This window comes from Protobothrops mucrosquamatus, unplaced genomic scaffold, assembly GCF_001527695.2.
Source record: "Protobothrops mucrosquamatus isolate PMUCROS unplaced genomic scaffold, P.Mucros_1.0 scaffold113, whole genome shotgun sequence".
Taxonomy (NCBI): Eukaryota; Metazoa; Chordata; class Lepidosauria; order Squamata; family Viperidae; genus Protobothrops; species Protobothrops mucrosquamatus.
In genome coordinates, this window is record NW_015386485.1 from 1,100,487 (window position 1) to 1,122,942 (window position 22,456).

Consider the following 22,456-nt stretch of genomic DNA (forward strand, 5'->3'; position numbering starts at 1 on the left):
TTGACACCTTACTAGGCAACTGGTGGTACTCAGATATTGCCATATCCTAAAAGTGGTACAATGGGTGAAAAGATTGAAAAGCCCTGGTCTGGAGAACTAAGGATAAGGATGCCAAATCTAAATTATATGACAACACTTCTGTCTCTAATTGCACAGAAGAAACCTTTCTGTGGACTTATTAACCATCCCAACATTATAAAGTGGCAATCTTAAGAGGATGGTGAATGTCAAGACCTAATAAATAATATGGGATGCTATGTACACATCATCAGGGAGTTTTTTCATCCAAGATTCTCTAATAGAAATAAGTTATTTATCATTAGCAAGTAACTGGTTTGCCACAAATAGAAGATCCTTATTTTCTATGTTGGCTCAAGAAGAGAATTCTCTTGTTCCCCAAATCAAAATACAGAAACATTTGCAGTAGCAGGATGGGAGTCTTGATAGGAAAGTATGTTGGGGGCTCTGTATGGAAAGTGACCTTTACATACAATCGTTATAATATATATATTCCTCCGTGACATTACTGAATGAATGTGGTGTAGTAGTTAAAATGTTAAACTGGGAAGATCCAGTTTAAGTCTATTCTTAGTCACAAAAATGACATGGAAAAAAAATAAGGGGCAGGGGAGCTTACAATTGTTCAACTGAACTAAAAGTTCAAAGAGGTGTGTAGTTAATACTTGTAGGAAAAAGTCAAAAAGGCTACAATATAAAAAAGAACTTTGGCTTGTAAAGGAAACCAAAAGCGAGAAAAGGAGGGGGGACTATGGTTGTAGCACAAGAAAGACACAGGAATGCTTGAGGTTGCTTCCTCCTCCTCTAAGGGGAACTGCGTACAAATGGACATTATAGGATTAATCTGAAAACAACAATATTTTTCACAGGTTGTACCCAACAAGCATATATCAATACCACTGCATGAAGCTATAATGTAGTCTTGAGCTGGAAAGAGTGCAGAGCTCCATTCTAGGCCCTCTGCTGTTCAACATACTGTATTTATAAATGACTTGGCTGTGAGGTTAGGAAATATAATTACAGGCAGTTCTTTTTTAGCAACTGCCTCATTAAGCAACCATTCAGTGATCATGGTGATGAAAAACTAATTTTATAACCAATTTCATTTTGATGATTTTCCCAATGTGTAAAGCAAAATAAAGCTGAAGTAAGATCATAAGTACAATGGCAGTTTCACTTAGTGACTGCTTCATTTAACAATCCAGTTGTGGGTCCCAATAGTGGGGAGGGAGAGAGAGAGAGAGAGAGAGAGAGAGAGAGAGAGAGAGAGAGAGAGAGAGAGAGAGAGAGAGAGGAGAAGAGGCTCAGCTGCAGCCAGTCAGTGAAGTAGAGTAGTTGCCACCCCCACAATGCCAGGTCACACAGAGCTAACCAGGCACAATAGATGTCGGTGAGTTTATTTGTGAGGAGGCAGCCTCAACCCTCCTAATGAAGTGCACAGGTCAGGACCTTTTTACCTCAGCGCTTGGAACCTGGTGAGTTATCAGAGATAACCGTTTATAATCCATCAATATGTGGATGCTGTTGACACTTTGCTTTGAACTCATTAAGATGTGTTGCCATTGTCGTGCCTTGCATCCATTGAAGTCAAGTTGCCTTCATCATGCCTTGAACCTGTGGGACTGATTTTGCCTCCATTGTGCTTTGAGCTCATTGAAGCCAAGTTGCCTGCACTGTGCCAGGAGTCTGGAGAATCGTGGTTGCTTTCACTGGGCCTTGCAATCAGGGGTTGTGGTTGTCCTGTCTGAAATTCAGTGATTCACCTTGTTGTTGTCCTGCCCAGGGTTCTTAGTTTACCTTGTTGGCATTGTCCCCATGCCTGTGCATTTTCTTGCTCCTGTTGCTTTCACTACATCTGGCCAGCATTTTTCAGAGAAGTCATTTGAAACTAACTCTAAGGACTGCACAGAGTTGGGACCTGGGGAATGACTAGGGGATTGGTTATGTGAAATAAACATACTTAAACCTACTTGTGCTGTGTGTGTGTGTGTTTCTCTCTCTGTGTGTGTGTATGTGTGTGTGTGTGTGTTTGTGTACTGGGACAGGATTGGAAACAATCTAATAATGCTATTATTGCTCCTAATTCTTTCATGGCAAGCACAGGATGAACTGAATTCAGTGTTAGTATGTAATGTGAAGAAGTAAGACTTTGCTTTATGCACAGATTCATGCAGATGTGTTGAGATTGTGTCAAAGAAATAAAAACTGTATAGACAAATGCTATCAGAGGACAATAGTATCCACCCATTACATCAGCAAATTCCTTGGTTAACATGAGACATATGCTCGTAAATGTATTAAAACCTTTTAGTCAAGAAAGGCTTGGGAAAATGTTGTCACTGAAGAGAAAAAGGCATTGCTCCAGGACTTTTTTTCCCTCTTTATACATAACTGAGTTTTTAGTCACAGGCAAAATGGTTAGTATTTATTATAATTTACCAGAAAGAAAACAAGGTAGAGACTTTCCAGATGTATTTATATTCTTCTTTCTGAAGAATCCTAGCCTCCCATATAAAAAAGATAATAAACACAATGAAGGTCACAGCTTAGTAATGTATTTGCAATATTATCCCATACAGGAAAACAAAAGAGGAACAAAAATATTTTGTTTGTAAGACGGAATTAATTACTTTCACAGAGGTTTTCTGGGCAATGTCCTCCCTTTTTGTTCAGACATCTTGTCCCATTCTTCCAACTTAAAATAGTCTCTTCCTATGCATGCTTAACTAGCAGTCAGTCTCATAGAGACTTAGAACATACAACCATAGGCCCAGAAGGGATCTTGGAGATCATCTAGTCCAGCCCCCTGGTCAAGGCAATAATAAATACTAACCATATACATGTTATATATTCAAGCTAACTTACACTTTATCATAATTTTTATCTCCATATTATGGTGGGTGTATCACAATATTTAAGAAAGAAAAAATAAAAATATAGAATACATCTCCTCAATAATTGATATACATCATGCTAGCCTAGCATCAGGATAAGCTATTTTTATTCTACAATATAGCAACAAGAGCCAGTTTGGTCTAGTTATTCCTTTTAAGCGTACAACTTATCACAATTGATCCCAATTTTTCTGTTGCTAAGTGAGACATTTGTTAATCAGTTTTGCCCCACTTTACGACCTTTCTTGCCAAAGTTGTTAAGTGAATCACTGCAGTTGTTAAGTTAGTAACAAATCTTGCTTTCCCATTGACTATGCCTGTCAGAAGGTAAATCTATATATTAGTAAATCTATATATTAGGATCCCAACCTGTTTATCTTGTAGAGTTGCATACGGTTCAACAATTATTCAAAGGTACTTCAGACCTTGTCTTGCTATAAATTAAGGTAGCCTGACTTTCTTCAAATTTGAAGTTAATTGCTTAAAAAAAATCCATGGTTTAAAGTTAGTGCAATTCATAAAGCAGCAATACTTTTTATCAAATTTATACCCCCCCAATCTCAACATAGGTGACTTGAGGCAGCATACAATAAAGAAATAAAACAATCAGCTTTACACTAAAAATGTGGCTGTTTCAGAAAGATGCAGCAATACAAGATTTAAAGTCCTTCTTCCACAATATGTGTCACTATAATCACAAATGTGACACAATTCACTTCCCCTGATGAGCCACCCTACTCACCTGATTTTTTTTAGTGTTTAAAAAAAAATAATTCTAATTGTAACAAAACTTCTGAAGAAATATTTTATAGAAATTCAACTTATTCTTCAGGCTTCAACTTTCCCTTTCTAAAGTCCCTAAAACTTGGCTAGTCTAGAAGGAGCCCCATTTCTTGGGTTAATTCTGCTGCACTGTTATTAAGATTTCAAGGGGTTTGCATTCAGCCAATTCATATGATGCAGCTGCTCTCTCAGGTGACTGCAGAATAAATTAATACAATAAAAGCACAGAAGAATTAGTTCTCATCAAAATTTCCATACTGCTAGTGATGGATTTTGTAGTTTAGGGAGTTTACAGTTCTGTAGAGAAGCAGAATTAATCAATATGCACCCTGAAATAAACTACATGTGCAAAATCAAAAAGTCCATGAGAAAAAGGAGAAAGTAGAATCTGGAATTTCAACTTAGCATCTCACAATTAGATAGGAAAGCCCGTGGCAATCTAGATAGCCTAATGAAAAAATAAAAAACCTGGAAGGAGCTAGGGACAGTTTTCTTTACAGTATTTTTATCTTGAATGGGAGTCATACTTCATGCTAAGCCAGGGGTCCCCAACACTTGGTCCGTGGACCAGTACTGAGCCATGGTATGCCAGCAACCAGTCCGCACAAATAAGCAAAACCATGCCCCCTCTGGTCTGCAGAAAAACCTCTCTCCACGGAACCGGTCCCTAGTGCCCAAAAGGTTGGGAACCTCTGAGCCAAGCTATAGTGTATTAAACCTTATTTGATTGAATAAATCACAATTTGTTGAGTTTGTTTAATTTGCTATATCAGAAAATGTGACTGGATTCATGTAGCATTCTAAGCCCAAACCTAACAAATCATACTATGGCTTAGTACAAGGCATGACCTAGCAAATGTAACAAATAGAGAATATTAGATGAGAGTTTAAAATCACTCTGTGTCACTGTATAGGAGAAATAGGAGGTGATTGTATCATTGGTTCTCATTTGAGGAAGTGGGTATGTATTTATGATAATCCTGTTGCTATCACAGCTCTATGACAGCCAGCAGGATAAACATTCCTTATTCTGATGCTTCTTCTTGTCAATAACTAACCTAGTATCCTCCAGATTTGTACCAAATTTGTGACAGTTGGTATAGATATCCACATCCCCACCCTGATGCTTTGTAAATAGGATTTGACTAATTTTTTTATGCATTTGTACAAAATGCTTTCATCTTTGAGTTCTTCCAGTAAAAAAGATTTGGCAATAATCCTATCTTTATTTAGACACTGTAAATTCAAGGATAGGATGGCACAATAAAAGTAATAAGTAATAAATAAAAGGAAATGAATGATGGCTCACTAGTAGCCAAATTTGAGCAAATAGTTTCTTTCAAGTTCAGGCATTTCTTTCCATTCTTTTTGAAACCATAATGGCATTTTCTTTAAAATAAAATACAGCAAATCCTTTTCAAGGATTTTATTTTGCCATTGTATTTAATTGCCAAGAGAACTATGAATAGATCTGTTCTGGCAACCTTCTGTCAAGCATCAACCCCTTGGGGGCACTGACTCCTCCCTTTAAGACATGTATTTTGTCAGAGTTGAAGAGCTATAAAAAGTTACTTGTTTTGTAAACCAGCATGCAGTTTAGTCTGCCTTAAATAAAGTACCAAACTGCAACAAGTCTCCATGGAAACATTTAACTCTTCATCAGCTTGAAATTTGGATCAGCTTCTTCCCCTTTTGATTCTAGAAAAGAATGGCAGTGTTTACTAAAGAGGTGCTGGCAGCACTGGTGGCTTAAGGAAGATCTTGCTTTCACAACTTTTTGCTGCACAAAAAGAGGGATCAAAAATAACCACTTACTATAAATTCTGCTGCTACTTAATATATTGTTCTCTGAAGGATACATTAAGCTCCAATTTCATCCCTAATTCCATTTGTAAATAGGATTCAAAAACTGGCATTTTAAAATAAAATGTAGTATAGTGAAAACTGTGGCATCAAATAAACAAATCCACCTGTTGGTGATTTACTGGCACCATACCAAAGTGGTAATCTATAGGCAGAATACAAATTTTGGCGTTATTTTACTCCAGTGGCCAATCAGATGCAGAGGGAAACTAAAACTGGACAAGAAACCGACAATAACTCTCCATTCTGTGTATAGAAGGTGTAGTTTTGTATAAGGAGAAGAAAGATAAAATAAATAACACATGCTGTATAAACTAGTACTGTAAACTCCAACTGTACTTGCAGTGTGACAGCAGTTAAATCAGGGATGCCACATTTCAAAGTTACAGTTAGAGTACTCCATTGCAGCTGCTTTCTTGCAGGTATGTGGAATGGTGTGGGACCCACAGGTTTTGCAAAGTGAAGAGAGGAAGTTGGTTACAGCTTATTAGGAAAAATAAAATAGATAACCAAGAATGCTTTATTGACCATTCTTCATCCAGATTTTATATCAGTTGCATCTGCTAATACAGGTGTTCTGAGACACTCTTCTGTTTTAACTTTTTTTCCTTGTCGCTTTTTGGAGTTTTCATCCTGCTTTTGTGAGAGGGCATTTGAGAGGGGGTGTAGTTGCCCCCTTCCTCCCCCCAAGCCATTAGCTGAGCAAGACGCCCGCCTGCCCCTGTCTGAGGCTTTCGTTGTCATGAGCATTTCTGTTGAGGATTGGCGGGGGGGCTGTTTGTTTTTTATTCCCCTCCCATCTGCTGGGTGCTTGCAGCAGGTTTTGGTTTCTTCTGTCCTGCTTTGAGATAACCACGAAGCACATTTGTTGGGGGGGGGGAATCCCCACTCTGGTTGCTAAGCTTGCTTAAACCTTCTTCCACCTCCTCCTCCTCACCGGAGCCCCCCTTTGTCTGCAACCAGCCCCTGCCCCGGCCCCTGCCTCGCCTTGCCTTGCCCCACGCCAATGGCATTCCCCACCCTGCCCCCTCCCTCGCCTCACCCTCAGGACAAGCCTCCTGCCCACTGCCCCACCTGCCAGACCCCTGGATCTCCCCCAACCCTGCCCGGCCCCCACAGGCATCCCTCCCCAGGAGCAACATTGAGGTGGCCACACCCACCCTGGCCACACCCACCCACACTGCCATGACTACCATAGCCATGCCCACTCAGTGGGCCATGCCCACTCAGTGGGCCACACCCACCCAGTACCCGGTGATACATAAGTGGGTTTTGGGTTGCAGTTTGGGCACTCGGTCTCTAAAAGGTTCGCCATCACTAGTTTAGAATCTTTAAGTCTCAATTTAGAAACAAACAAACCTTTCCATGGGAGTTATTGAGTATCTATTTTGGAAACCAAAAGTTAACTAATGCCACATACATAAAGTAGCAATGAAACGTTAAGTAATGAAAATATCTACAAAATACTTCCATTTAGGCAGCAAATTGAAAGAAGGGTTACCTTTAATCTATGGATTTGTCAGAGGCTTCCAGTCTATAGAGTAATTTTGATTTTGTATTTCATTTCAGGAGTCAAAACTTTATTTATCTGAAAACTACCATCATACTTGCTTTATTCTTAGTCCATGTAAATGCTTCCACCCATATGTTTTTCTCTGTAGTTGGTTCAGGATGCCACACATGCCATTTACTTCCCATGTGGTTTATGGTATAAGCTTACAAAGATTTCACTAGCATGGGAACAAACTGAGATGGCTGGATTCCAAATATTCTGGAAGGGTTTTACACCAATATGAAACTAGCACAAGTTTGGGATTAGTAAACTGTATTCTTTATACAAGGATTTCATTCTAGTTTGGAACCAGCTGCAGAACTGTCTGAATTGAGAACTAACCATTCTGAAAGCAAAACATTTTGCTCCTACCTGTGCTAGTGTTTACTAGAAACTGAAGCAAAGCTCCTATGTTCTTTGCAACAATGTGACTCTGTGGAGCTTGTGGGCAGTCATACTGGCCCTACATGGCCTCAAAGCATCACCATCCTGTTTCTGATGTCTTTCCATAGGGGGATTGTTTAGAATATATCTTTCTTTCTCTCCCATGCGAGCTACCATGGCAACAAACAACTATGATTCACCAACTATTGGGAAAAGTCCTAGTTTCAAACATTCTCATATGTTATCTCCCTATCGCGTCACAGGCAGAATGGCAACTTTACTGTTAGGAATTTTGGTGGCAATTGCTTAGATTTTACTTTTGGAAAACAGTAAGACAAATGTACACAACAAATACTGAAAGCATGAGTGGAAGAAACATGTTGCCAATAACTTGTACTTCCTATAGAGTGGTAACCCAGCACACCCAATTGCTCAGGAAAATGATTGACATTTTTGTACTGTGCCCTTGGTCAGCTAAAGAAAGCACTGATTGGCTTATAATGTTCTCTACCAGTCTGCATTTTTCCAGGATACAGAAGTCATCCTGTCAGCTTCAAAGTGATTTGTGTGAAACTGGGGAATGGAAACCTTGTAGTCTGTAAATGCTCATTAGAAGGTAAAGGCTGATAAATTGTTTCCAGTATTATATGCCTGACTGGCAACCATCAAATTAAAAGTTAAAACTAATGAGATGACAAAAATGTTCAGCTGAGACCACTCAGTAACCAAAGCATATTGCAAGGGAAGGAGTTAATAACATGAAATCGTTTTTGGTGAAATGGGTTTGATGCTCAAGCTACTGTAGGTAGCACTTCCTTATATTTTCCTAAAGAAAAATCATATTTCATATAAGATAGGATAAAGCTGAGAAAAAACAGCTGAACCAAAGTCATCTAGAGTGAATTTCTACCTGAAGCTGGATCTCCCAGTCTTAGTCTAGCACTTAACCACTATAGCATACTATCTGGATAAGTAGTAACTGTGCAGAAAAAAAATTATTGTCCCATTACATATATTTACATATGCAGACAAGTTAGACATATATACAGAGGAATCATGCTTAAGTAAATTTCAGATTCTTTTCCATATTTAATCTATAACCTGCAGGTAAATACACTGGGTGGAGCAGTAGTATTAGCACATTAACTTTATCTTGTAAATTACAACTTTAAAGCCTGCTAGCCTATACTGTACAACACTATTTAGAAATAATATCTCCTCAAAACAGTCAGACAAGCTTCCAAGTATTGACATTCTAGGACTGAAGTGCTGTTGAAACTCACTTTTTCTAGTTTGTTCCAGAAAAATCTGCCCTGACTTCACAAAGTTAATATGCTGTGTGTTACAGAACTTTCCAGCTACCTTTAACCATTAGGCCACTGCCACAAAGTAGGTGTGCCATTCATCTACGTGCAGAAGGACAGAACCGAGTGCAAACAATTCGGATTGGTGACGCTGGTGGTTCACTATTTTGCAAAGCAACCCCAAAGTACAATGAGGGGACAACTTTATTTGGCCAGTGTTTTCGCTGTTTTCAGTTCAAAGCTGTATTTAAATCCAATCCGTTCGGACTGGAATTGTAAACCTGTCGACAACTTTCACGCCTGGGCTTCAAACGAGAACTACACGGCTCTCGGAAAACCTGACCATCAGGCAAATGCTGCTTACAGAGACTGCCGAGTGCAGTTAGCGAGAGGAAAATGCCACACTCACCGATGTCCGAATTGCAGAAGGCATCCTGGGGATGAACTGGGACGCAGGTACAAGCTTCGACCAGCAGCTCAGTCAGGCTCCAGCTGCAGAGCAGCAAGAAAAAACTCAGCACCCGCCCTGACATACTGTGCTGTTACAGTAGTACTGTTCCCGCACTCGTCGGTCTCCACCCACGTGGAGAATCGTTAAGAAGTAGAGGAAGATGCTTTTAGAAAGAGGGGGGGGGGTGGTGGGGTGAAAAAGGTAGTTGCAATTCTGCTCCGTCCGGACGCTCCTTCCACGGTTTGGCGAGGCGACCGCGCGCTAAACGGAGCAAGACTTTTTTTTTTTTTTGCGCGGTTCCGCTTCTATTAAAAGTGCAGGCTCGACTTTCCTCTCGGCGAGTTTGACGCTCCCCAGCAACTCTCGTGCGCGCCTCTGCGCTCTGGGCGGTTGCAGGGAGTTATAGCCTTGAGCGCGCCCCACACGGCTCTTGGGGTGCCGCCTCCTGGACCAATCGGAGTCCCGCATTACCTCATTCCTGAGGAAAGGGGAGAGGCTACCAAAAAAAGAAAGAAAGAAAGAAAGAAAATCCTGGTTGGAGGCGGGGTCCCAGCAAGGGATTCAGTTCCATATAGGGAATAATCTGTATTCTCTTGTATTCTCTGTATGTGGCAGTTGGGGCTACAAGCAGGATTTCTGTTGACAGTTACAAAAGGGGAACAGGAAGGACAAGTAGAGACTGGAAGCATAGGGCTGTAGCAGGGATGATGAGGAACGTTAGAGGAAGCTTTGATGAATATATGCAGGAGAAGGAAACCAGTAAATGCCGGTCCTTTCGGCTATCTTTTATCTACTGTATATATTCGAATATTAACATTCCTCAACTTCACAGCAGTTTACAGTTTAAAATACTGTCGTGCAGATTTTGGTCTAAAAAGTTACGACAGAAAATGAAAAAAGAAGGGGGTGAGGAAAGGAAAAGCAAGAATACTCACAGCAGATAGTCAAGTGCTATTCATTTGAGCTGAAATATTGAAAGGTACCTTAAATATTGAAAGTGTTTTATTTATTTTATTTATTTATTTTATTGTTTTATTGCCTATCCTGAATGGAAAAGCTCAAAATGAATCAGATTGGGAAATAGTTGGTTTCTCGGCTGAGCTAATGGAGGGCTCTTTATTAAGATAATTGAATGAAAGGTAATGCCTCCATGCTGTATCTTTAAATGAGTAAAATAAAAGTATTTTAATAAATTAAATAGAAATACTCGGTGAAGTAAGCTTTTCGTTACCTGTATTTCTTCCTCTGCACAATCACAACCATTCACTACATATTCCTGCCAATGATGGACAAGTTCTTTTTTTTTTTTTTTTTTTTTTAGATGGACAAGTTCTTAAAGACAACATGAAAGAACTTCACGCTTTGTCTCCTCAATCAGATCCTGACTGTCTTTTTTATCTCTTCGTTTCAGTCAAATAGATGCCCACAAAAAATTCCTTCAATTTGGTGAAAAGGTGCAAGTCAGATAGGGCCAAATTGAATGGTGTAGCAGAGTCTCAAGGTGGTGAGACTCAAGTTTTCGATTCCCTCTTGGCTGGCTCATGAAGAGTGCAGCCTACCATTGACATGTTGAAGAAAAATCCTTTCTGTGCTTCTGAACCTTGTTTCAAAGTTTTGAGGGTTGCAGTGTAGCACTCTGAGTTGGTAGTAGCATCATCTTCCAGAAAAATCAATGCCAATAAAACTACCTGCATCCAAAAAAATCAGTGATCTTAAGTTGTCTTGCCTCGGTTTTGATATTTTTTTCAAGCAGTAAAACTTTGTGATGATATTTCATGGACTAACATTTCATTTCTGCTAATAATGATCTCAGGTTTAATTGTCATATTGCTGCAAAGAAATTTCTCACCTTCATTCTCATTGCATGACACAATTTGCCTGAAAATTTCAATTCCATCTATGTGCAAAGAATCAATTGCAAAACACTTCTGACCAGTGCTTTTTTTCTAAAAAAAAAAAAAAAAAAAAGGTGCCGGAACTCACACACATCATACAACCTGCCTTGCCTACCCTACAAGGTTCCATCCAAAAAAGGTGCTGGAACTCCGTTCTGGGCGTTCTATGAGAAAAAAAGCCCTGGTTCTGACATTGAAAAATGTTAGTAACGTGATCCTCTGGCAAGCCAGTCTTAACAGTAATTTCGCTTTGACTAATCTGTTCATCAATTTTTCTCATGTGAAACTCATTGGCTATTGTCACATTGTCATGGGTTGATCACACAAATCATACCATTTGTACACCATTTTTACACCTTTTTGCCCAAATAACAGTATTCCCATAAGCTGTCATCAACGATCTACAATCGGTGTTCAGTTTCAGTTGGAAAGACTCTTTCATCAATCAAACTCAATTATATACTTTCCTTAAAGCTCACTGTTGAGGTCTCCCTGCAGGCTTTCATTTTACAACCAACAGCAACACAAACTTTTCTTTCAACAACTTCATAATAACTGAAATGAAAGCACACAAAGAGCCCATCATACATTTAGCTTGTAAGTAAGGTAGTCCTCAACTTACAAGAGTTTGTTTAGTGAATGTTTGAAATTGCAACAGCACTGGAAAAAAGTGACTTATGACCATTTTTCACATTTACAACCATTGAGGCATACCTACGGTTACATCATCAAAATTTAGACACTTGGCAACTGACTCATATTTATGACGGTTGCATTATCCCCGGGTCATGTGATTCCCTTTCGTGAACTTCTGACAAGCAAAATCAATGAGGAAGCTTAATCATGTTACTAACTTAACAACTGCAGTTATTCACTTAACAACAGTGGCAAGTGAGATTGTAAAATAGGACAAAACTCATTTAACGAATGTCTCACTTAGCAATAGAAATTTGGGGCTCAGTTGTGGTTGTAAGTCAAGGACTACCTATCCTGCCATGGCTTGGTGACTTGCAACATTGGAGGCATTATTTTTCATTCAATCCTTGTGTGTACATAGATAGTAGCTATATAATTCTTATGTCATACATCCTAGATAGGAAGGCTGGCTTCTCTGTCCCACTATTGGAAAACAATTTGCCTCCAGTACCATTTGATGTTGCCCTCATCTGGTCCCATCTGTCTGAGAGTGGCTCTCCTGTTCTTATCATTGAAATGAATGTCCCAGAAGTGCAATGGTAGTTTCTGGAAGTGAAATAACTTCCCCAAGGATTGAAATGATAAATGTAGAGCTGTATGGGCAATTTCAGGAACCAACCCCCCCCCCCCTGAAAATAGAGAAAAGCTCTTGTGACTGGAATTATTAGGAATAAAACTGCAGTCATTAGAGATCCAAGCCCATAATTTTATTTCCAGGGTTCATTGTTCTACTTTCAACAGCCATATTTCTGTCTCAAGCTTGGGGTTTTTTTGTGGGTTTTTTTTTACGTTCAGTGGCAGAAGCTGCCAATCCAATCCAAAAAGCTTGTGCCATTACCAAACAGCTGCCCCCGGGAAGCTTGACTATTGATAAAGTAGCTGCCATAGTGATTATGCTAGACTTACAACATCTATTTATTGGTGGGCAAATAAAGTTGCTTCCCACCTCTCCATCATTTTCTTCTGTTGCTTTTTGTGTGCAAATAGTCATGTTTTCATACAGCAGTGTCTGGAGTGAGGAGGTTATAATAATTGACTGAGTCTGATGAAAACAGCATCCCACTGTAAAAACACAAACCTCACCTCTTTTGTATGTGTATCGTGTCTTTGCACACAAATTCAAAAGGGGTAGAGTTCACGGCTCGACTCTACAATCCTTTTGAGAAAGTAGCTGAAACCAGTGAATGTCCAAGCATCTAGACATGCATGCTACAATAGCAGCCACCAAATATTTTAATATTCTAAGGTTGCCTATATAGGCCCCAAGTATATTATTGGGAATAAAGCTGATGCTAGAAATTTGGGGATTGTTCTGCAGCATGTTATTTATCCCATTTATTTTCTAAATCAAAAGACTAAAAGAAAAAATAAAGTAGCTGGGATACAATGTCAGAAGCGCAGGGAAAAAGTCTGTAGTCCTACAGGCACTAAATTACTTATCCCCAGTGCTTTTTTTCTAAAAAAAAAAAAAAAAAAAAAAGGTGCCGGAACTCACACACGTCATACAACCCGCCTTGCCTACCCTACAAGGTTCCATCCAAAAAAGGTGCCGAAACTCCGTTCTGGGCGTTCTATGAGAAAAAAAGCCCTGCTTATCCCTGCTCTAAATTGACCACTCTCCAAAAATGGATTTCGAGGAACACAACACTGCAATTTAGAACTATCAAAAAACAAAAAAGGAAAGGAAGAATAAATAGTAAATGTTTAACCAACCGAGGATACAAGAATCACTTTCAATAATTAGACATTTAAAGGTATTTCAGTCTAACACTAGATGAAATATAATACCTTAGGGAGAACTCAAATGTGGGAGGTCACCACCATAAAAGGCTCTTTCCACTGTTGCTGGTGAAGGCCATAATCTGATCATCTTAATATATGACCTTGTAGAAAAGCAGATGAATAAATATGGTTCAGATTATAAATTAAAATAGCATTGTGTAAAAGAAGCATACTGGTGGTATTTTATTTATGTTTCAACTTTTATGAAAAGAGGTAAGATGGAACTATATATGATGATTTTATAACCACTTAATTATATGTTTCCTCAAGAATTTTAAAAATTGTAATGTACTGGAGATGGAGAGAATTTTATTTGATATTATTTCTACAATTCCATTATAATACTGCAACTCAAAGAGTTCCTTGGGAATAAAGTTCAACAATAGAACCAATATGCATTTGTTTCTAGCAATTGCAATGTTCAATGCAATTTATAAAGAGGTTGTGTTCTTTTGCTTTATTTCTCTCTGCAAACTATAAAATAGGAATAGCATCACATCAAAGGGAATTGTAACATGCAAGATTTTACAAGATAACATTATTGTCCTGGAAATACAATGGGAATTATTGACGTCATTAGATCATTACCTAGGATTTCAAAGCTCCATCATAGAGCTTTAGAAGACTAAGTTACTTCCAGAATTTAGACTTGCTTTCTTCTACTTTAAGATCGGTTCCAGGCTCATTTTTTTTTTCTCAAGAGCTGAATCACTTTTTTTTACTGTCTTCCTAGCCCCATCAAGCCTAGGACTGAACCCACTTTGATTGATTCCCAGATTTTGTAAGAAAATGTCTTCTACGAAGTAGTAAATTTGCCCATGGATGGAATTTTTGTCTTTCTATCTCCCAATTCTTGAGCTTAAGCCAACGATTACTGTATTCTCTCAACCACCACAGAAATTCAGTATCTCTTCCCCAAACATCCGAATCCTCTTTGTGCATGCATTGTTTATAGTTAATCATCCTTCATACACTTTCCCCCAAGCTAGATGCTATTAATAACGTATAATCGTATGATCATGATTACAGCTATTGGGAAAAATACCCAGCTGTAAAATTGCCAACAGACTATCATTCCACCTTCACAAGTCACAGGGAACTTTTATTGCAGCAGATGGTAGAGTGACTGAGAAGCTTTGGGGGATTTCAGTATATTTGTTTATATTTTTTACAACAGCCCTGCTCTCCACCAAACAAAAAAGCATTAAAAAAACATGATTCAAAGGTGGAAATTGATTTCAGACATCCTACATCTCAACACCGATGTGTTTTGACTCGTAACTGTCAACTATGTCTGTCACTTTATTTTAATTATGTACCTTGATTGGCACTAACCACACAATCGTATGATTCTTTCACTTTAGCTTGTCTCTATCCCTGCAGCAAATGTCTCCTTTCCACAAGGATTGTTGTCTGTCCTGATACCTTCATCTAGTTTAATATTGGTTTTAGAACCTAGCCAAATTGAAATGCCATGATTAGCTGTGAACACATTTATACACTTAATTGAAGCTAAGGTATGAATAGAAAAATTGCTTTAAGGATGAGAAGAACTGCAATGAGAATGCAAACAAGTTCATTCTAATTATTTCTCTGCTATTGATTTGATTCATGTTCACTTATATTTTTGCTGAAGCTGAAAACAATATTTTATGGTTAATAGACTATATCCTTTTATCTATCCTGAATATTTCTCTAGAAATTAAAAAAAGTTAGTATTATCCCTGTATCAATTCTAAAACACTGATGTCCTAATATGGGAGAGTTCAGCAAAAAAATCTACCACAACTGTATGTTTTCTCCATCTACTTTGGTTATACACTGTTTTTAACAATTCATGCAAACCAACTTAATCTTGTCTCTATACTATTTTGGGAACACCCAGCATAATCACACTAGGAAGCAAAGTTTCCCATTGAAAAGATTTCACTTCCTAAGTCAGTTTGGAATGTGTCTATTATGCTAGAGGGCACTGTGTTGCAAGAGACTGGCCTTGGGGGGGGGGTGTTCTCTGAAGAGAAGAAATGCTCACCACTAGGAACAATTAAAAATTCCATTTGTATGGGTGGGGTTCTCAGTTATTCATGATATCTGTTTTTGCTAAATTCCAACTCAGATTGTCCCTAAGCCACCTGTCATATTTATATGGCATTTTCTGACTCCAGTTCATAGTGTGGAAGATCTGAAATTCAGTTCCCAAAAGATGAATGTATTCACCTTAGCATACAGGATACTATTATATAATTTTAATTTGGGATTTTAAAAATATCAAAGGAGTTCTGGGATCTAAAAAAAAGTCTAACGTTTAGTGGGTTATTTATTTATTTAGGTAAGGGAACCTACCTCTTTGCAGGGTACAGTTGTTTTATCATGTTTGGTATCTTTGGAGACAATTTTTCTCTGTATGTTTTCTTGCCACAGCTGCTCTCTTTCTATTTTTCTACATCTGTGCACATCTGCATCATTTTATTTCCATCATGTGTCTCATGTGACATAGATTGCTCACATTGACAGGGATTTCCTGGAGGTATCAGACATCATTAGATAGATGTATTTGAAATCTACCTGCTTATGGGAGATATCCTTTAGTAAGGATTAGTCAGAAAGGAGATGCTGGTGATGGTAGGGAAACACGGAAGTGAATCCTGAAAAGGGAAAAAACCAATTCATTTATATTTAAATATGTAGTGTATATATGAAGGAATATATAAAATAAATTAATGACCATATACTGTATTATATTTTATAGTGTATTACTAAATTCATACCCAGCAAAACCTTGAGGCTGTCTACCTTGCATGATTTTTAGTAACTTCCATTTTCTAATGCTGGGAAAGAAGCATCTTGTTAGCTAAACTCTTTCTCTTTTTTTGCCCTGATAAAGCTGTGGAACTCCTGTGGCTTCACACTGTGTCTTGGCATATGAATCCCCCAGTAACAGTTTCATGCCCAATTGAAAAGAAACAATATCATTAGCTGTTACTCTTACAAAAAGGTCTAATTCTCTGAATTATTATTACAAGACAGCTTTTCCGAGACTTTAGAGTACATGTGTCATGGTTCCGATAGATGAGAACAGGTAAAGTAGAACTCCGAGGCTTGAATTTTCCTCTAAGAACATGTTTATTGGTTATAAACTATCGACAGGATCAAAAGTGAAACCAAGACTAAAGTTCCCTTCCAAAGCAACAAACTTAAAATCCCCACCCCCAAATGTATAGAATTAAGTATGTTTCCCAATAGAATAGATTGGCAGACTTTCTGACATTAGGCTCAACCTCCCAGCTGAGGGAACAGAAATGACCTTGGTTCCCACAGGACAGAGAATTGTTTAGGCTAGTATAGAACTTTCCATAACACCTCCCCCCAAACCTGTGGCAACTGAAAACAAACAGGATGGCTTCAGTCAGGTTCATTGTAGGTTTGACAGTTGGATCCCCTAAAGAGAAAACAAATCCTGCAGAAAACAAAGAGTAAATTAGGAATCTCCCCAAGGCTTTTGAGGGTGTTTATCATCAAACTTCTTTATCAGTCGGTCTGCTTTGACATCTACACTCTTAACCCAAGTAGCCTCTGATAAAGGATACCCCTTCCACTGCACTAGGAACTGTAATTTCCCTTTGTATAACCTAGAGTCAAGGATTCGCTTAATTTCATAATGAGTTTCTCCTTGAACTAAAAGGGAACCAGGTGCTTTCTTGAGAATTGGTCTCAGTGAGGATTCCCTCAGAGGTTTTAGCAAACTACAATGGAAAACAGGGTGAATTTCCCCAAGTAAGCGAGGAAGTTTCAATTCAACTGTCACAGGATTGATAATTCTAACTATAGGGAAAGGATAAGAAATTTTGGTCCCAGTTTCTTACTGGGCAATTTAAGTCTTAAATATTTGGTTGAAAGATAGACCTTTTCACCCACCAGAAATGGCCTCTGAGAGGACCTCTTCTTATCGGCTTGTTCCTTGTAAGTTTTTGCAGCTTGCATTAGAGCTTTTTTTACATTAGTCCAAACAGGGTCTGGCTAGTCTAAAGAAAAGAAGAAATAGGGGAGACATGATAGCAGTATTCCAGTACTTGAGGGGCTGCCACAAAAAAGAGGGGGTCACATTATTCACCGAAGCACCAGAGGGAAGGACAAGAAACAATGGTTGGAAACTGAACAAAGCGAATTAAGGAGAAACTTCCTGACAGTGAGGACAATTAACAATTGCCTCCAGAAATCGTGGTCGCTCCATCACTGGAGATTTTTAAGAAGAGGCTAGACAGTCACTTGTCTGAGATGGTATAGGTTTTCCTGCTTGAGCAGGGAGCTGGACTAGAAGACCTCCAAGGTCCCTTCCAGCTCTATTCTATTCAGTTTGCCATGATGTCACCCACTGGTCTAATATTTGTGAGGCAAGTGGTTCCTGAGGGCATTCAAGCATAGGGACAAACTCTCCACTAGTGGCTATCTTAAATGGAGTAAGTCTAGCACTGCTATGCACAGTATTATTAAAAGCCACCTCAGCAAAAGATAGGAGGTCAGCCCAGTTCATTTGTTGGTATTGTTCCACCATTGCATTAGCTTTTTCAGCTGATCCATTCGTGCTCAGATGAAAAGCAGAGGAAAGCCCCTGAGTGGATCCAATTAGCTTGAGAAAGTCTGTCCAAACCTTCGCTGTGCAAATGGAACAGCTTTTTACATAGCTTTCAATGTCCTTTTTCATCCCAGGTCACCAAAACTGTTTTCAGACCAAAAGCAATGTTTTTAAAAAGCCAAAGTGACCAGCAAATTTGATGTGACTGCATTGAAGGGCTTGGATTCTGAGGGTCTCGGGTAGGTACAATTTCGAGCCCTTCCAGGCTAACCCATCCCATTGGGTCAGTGGAGTCTTGTTTGCCTAGAACAGTGGTGGCGAACCTATGGCACGCGTGCCAGAGGCGGCACTCAGAGCCCTCCTTGTGGGCACACGTGCCATACCCCGGAGATGGCGAGAGACTGGCCGCCCTGGCCCCACCCACCCAGTCTGCCATGACCACCACGGCCATGCCCACCCGGCACCCGGTGATAAATAAGTGGGTTTTGGGTTGCAGTTTGGGCACTGGGTCTCTAAAAGGTTCGCCATCACTGGCCTAGAACCAGGTGTCAGTCTTTAACTCTTCCCTAAGTTTCTTTCTTAGAGGGCTCTCTGGCTCGGCTGGCTGTGTGTGCGTTTGACCGCGTTATTTGCAAAGCTGATTGTGGCAGGGGAATAATAGGGTTTATAATGTTCTCTTGGTGGCTTTTGTACTGGGGCATCCTAGATAAAGAATCAGCCAAGGAAGTTTTTTCCCCAAGAAGGTATTTCAGAGTGAAATTGAAACAATTAAAGTACTGCAACCAACAGACATGTTTAGGGGATAACTTTCAAGGAGTTCTCAGTGCCTCTAGATTTTTATGATCAGTCCATACTTCAAAAGGCACTTTGCTTCCCTCAAGGAAATGATGCCATGTTAATAAGGCCCACCTCATTACAAAAGCCTCCTTTTCCCATATTGCCCATCGCCTGTCAGTATCAGTTAATTTCCTGGAGATATAGGCACAGGGTTGTAAGTCCCCCTTTTGATTTCTTTGCAAAAGGACCACTCCCACTGCCACATCACTCACATCAGCTTGGATTATGAACTGTTTGTCAAGATTGGGGTGTTTCAGGGCAGGTTCAGCTGCAAATAGTCTTTTTAAGTATTCAAACGCCATTTCGCATTCCATAGACCATGACAGGGTTGACAGGGTCGAGGCTTTGTCCCCCTTTTCCAGTTTTCAACAGTTCAGTAATTGGCAGGGCTATCTTGGCAAAAGAAGGAATGAATTGCTAATAAAAGTTTGTGAACCCTAGGAAGCTCTGAAGCTGTTTACAGGTACATAGAGGCTTCCACTCAAGCACTGCTTTGACCTTGGCTGGGTCCATTTTGACCCCCTTGTGAGAAATCCAGTACCCAAGGTAGTTGAGGCGTGTCTGGTGGAAATCGCATTTAGAGAATTAGCATAAAGCTTGGCTTTCAGCAACTTTTTGAGCACTTCAATGCACTAATTTGATGTGCTCTGCCCATGGTTTCGTTGTAAATAAGGATGTCATCAAGATAGACTAGAACCCCTTTATACAGATGATCATGCAGCACTTGATTGATTAATTGCATGAACACAGAAGGAGCCCCTTGAAGGCCAAAAGGCATAACTCTGAACTGGAAGCTTCCCAGAGGGCTGTTGAAAGCTGTTTTCCATTCATTTTTTGATTCGCACCCTGTAATAAGCCTCCCTCAAGTCCAATTTCATGAAAAAAAATTCCCCTAGTCAAATGGGCTAGCATGTCTTTCATCAGGGGGAGGGGTACATATTCTCCACCCTGGCCACATTTAAAATCAATGCACAATCTCAGCAATCCATCTTTCTTCTCTTTAAACAGAACAGGGGCAGCCACACACAATTTTGCTGGATGGATGAAACCTCTGGCTAGATTCTTGTCGATGTATCCCCTCAAGACATTTAACTCTCTGAATACATTTTTGGCTTGGGAAGTTTGGCTCCCGGTCGGATCTCAATCACACAGTCAGTCACCCAATGGGGGGGGGAAGGTTATCACATTCCTTTTCACTAAAAACTTCTGCTAAGTCTCGGTATTCACTGGGTATCAGCTAGGTCCCTGGAATAGGTTCTATGGCCGCTGTTAATGGTTCAAGGGATGGTTCTTGGTCTTCAATAGCACCAGCCCCTTGCACTCCCAGTGCTCCCCCATTTCCGAACACACTGGTTTGGTCAGGTATGTAGCAGGAGCTCTGCTAACGAGAGATCCATCTGCCTGTTCGAATCTCATGGCTAGGGGCAGTAGCTTAGCATGAATTCCTAGTTTTAGCTCTGTAGGGAAGTTGATTATGCACCGGGTGCAACTCGAGTTGTGTAAGACGTTTAAGTCCATCTGGGCTCCTGTTTTGGGTACTGTGATTTTTGCAGAGACGGTAAAAGACAGGATGGGTTGACTCATCATTGGGTCATCTTCCCCTTCGTCATTGCTGTCATACAGTGCTGGCATTGGGAGTCACACTGGCGGTGATTCCCTGGGGTGGAAAGGTGACCCTGGTGGCTTGCTTTTGGCCAGCCCAATTGGATCTTTCCCATACCAAACAAGGCTTTCTCTTAAGTTCTTAGCCCCAATCTTGTGGCTACCGAAAAAGAACAAGATGGCTTCAGTCATATTTATTGCAGGTTTGACAACATGTGAATTTTTTTGCAATTACAAAAGCTGATGATAAAGCCTCCATAAATGCCTTCTCTGTGCTGGTATTCTTCATAAGTTATGCTCTGGAAGAAAATTGTTTTTATGGCTAATTTTCACTCTTCTACTTATTTATAATTAAAGTCGTTAGAGAGTTGAAGATACTTCAATCTCTCCGTTACTTACTTGCTTACTTAGTCCACTCTAACGTGTTGTTACAGATCAAAATATATATTTAATATAAGTGTAGGAAATAAAGATTATAAAGGTATTGTCGATGTCGTACTATGTATCCAATGTTTTTATTATGAGAAGGGAAGACTACCATAATTTCCGTGAGTTGCAAGGAACAGTATGCTGTTCCTTGATCTGCAATAACATATCATTATTTCCTTGTTTTCAATCTTGGTATATTTACATTGAGTAAAATCCTTTTCTTCCTATAGACCTGCAACTGCTGCTCCTGGTTGCACTGCCAACAGCCCTGAGTCTTGTAGCCCATTTGTCACCAGATGTCCAGCAACTCCAACACCTAGTGTGGTCCTTGTTGACCTGGACGATGATAGATCCAGTATGGGTTTCTGTGAATTATGTCTTACTATATTCATATATAAATATCTACAAACTCCCCAAAGATAATGAATTATAAATTCTGGACTAGTCAGGGAGCTGGTCATATCACTCTCCCTTTTATTTTTTTCCATATTTATTTTAAAATTGGAAGAGCTAGTTTAATATTAAAGCATTCAAAATGTATTTCTTAAAGACTTCAGGAATTTATTTATTGTGGAACAAACAGATTTCAGATAAGTCAGATATAGTACTTCAAAAAGGCTATGAGAAATAGAATTCCTGGAGGCTTTACATCTAGAATAAACAAGGAGTAGGGTGATTAAAAGTTGATGATTTGTTTTCCTTTTTGTTCCTTTGTGTGAATAACCTTTGCCTTACAAATCTATTGAAATTAAAATGCCTGAAATGCTTTGTATTTTAAAGAGTACTTCCAAACAACTCATTGGCATTGGATTTGCTGATGAATTTTATGGGCAGGCATAGCTTCAGCTGAAGCTGTATCTTTAAAATGCACCCTGAAAGAAATGTTGTCTCCTATGCTATGAAGAAAAAGATTTCAAAGACTTTTGAAGGAACACAGGTATCTTCCATAACATACACAGTATGTGACATAGATAGATGATAGATAGATAGATAGATAGATAGATAGATAGATAGATAGATAGATAGATAGATAGATAGATAATCTTATAAATATATTATTATAATAATATATTAAAATATATCCAGCCAACACATATCCAAGTGTTGCAAAATAATTGCCATTCATACCAGAAAGGGCACCATAAAACTTAGGAAAACCCCAAGGTTTATGGAAGCACGTAGATGCTATACATTCAGATGCTGTACAAATATACACAACACACAATCCTTAAAGTAAAATACTGTAAGGAAAAATGGAATCCAACCATCCAATTAAAATTGAGTGTGATGAATAGTCAGTAAAAATGCTGCTGATTATTAGAAAGGTTGGGAAGCAGAAGGCCAGTTCAGAATCATCTCCAAACCTGATGAATATGATAGTGACATCTGGTCT

The 22,456-nt window shown here is 39.3% G+C and overlaps 2 protein-coding genes across 3 annotated transcripts in view; one reads left to right on the forward strand and one right to left on the reverse strand.

The window, feature by feature from the left end:
* The window catches only part of TIMP3 (TIMP metallopeptidase inhibitor 3), a 39,312-nt gene extending 29,692 nt beyond the window's left edge, over nt 1–9,620 (reverse strand). Inside the window, exon 1 of the mRNA XM_015812830.1 lies at nt 9,208–9,620. Coding sequence (XP_015668316.1) covers nt 9,208–9,331 — 124 coding nt within the window. The 5' untranslated portion in view covers nt 9,332–9,620. The remainder of the gene's footprint in view (nt 1–9,207) is intronic.
* SYN3 (synapsin III) overlaps nt 1–22,456 on the forward strand; it is a 175,308-nt gene that overhangs the window by 63,374 nt on the left and 89,478 nt on the right. The gene's annotated exons all lie outside the window — the stretch shown is intronic.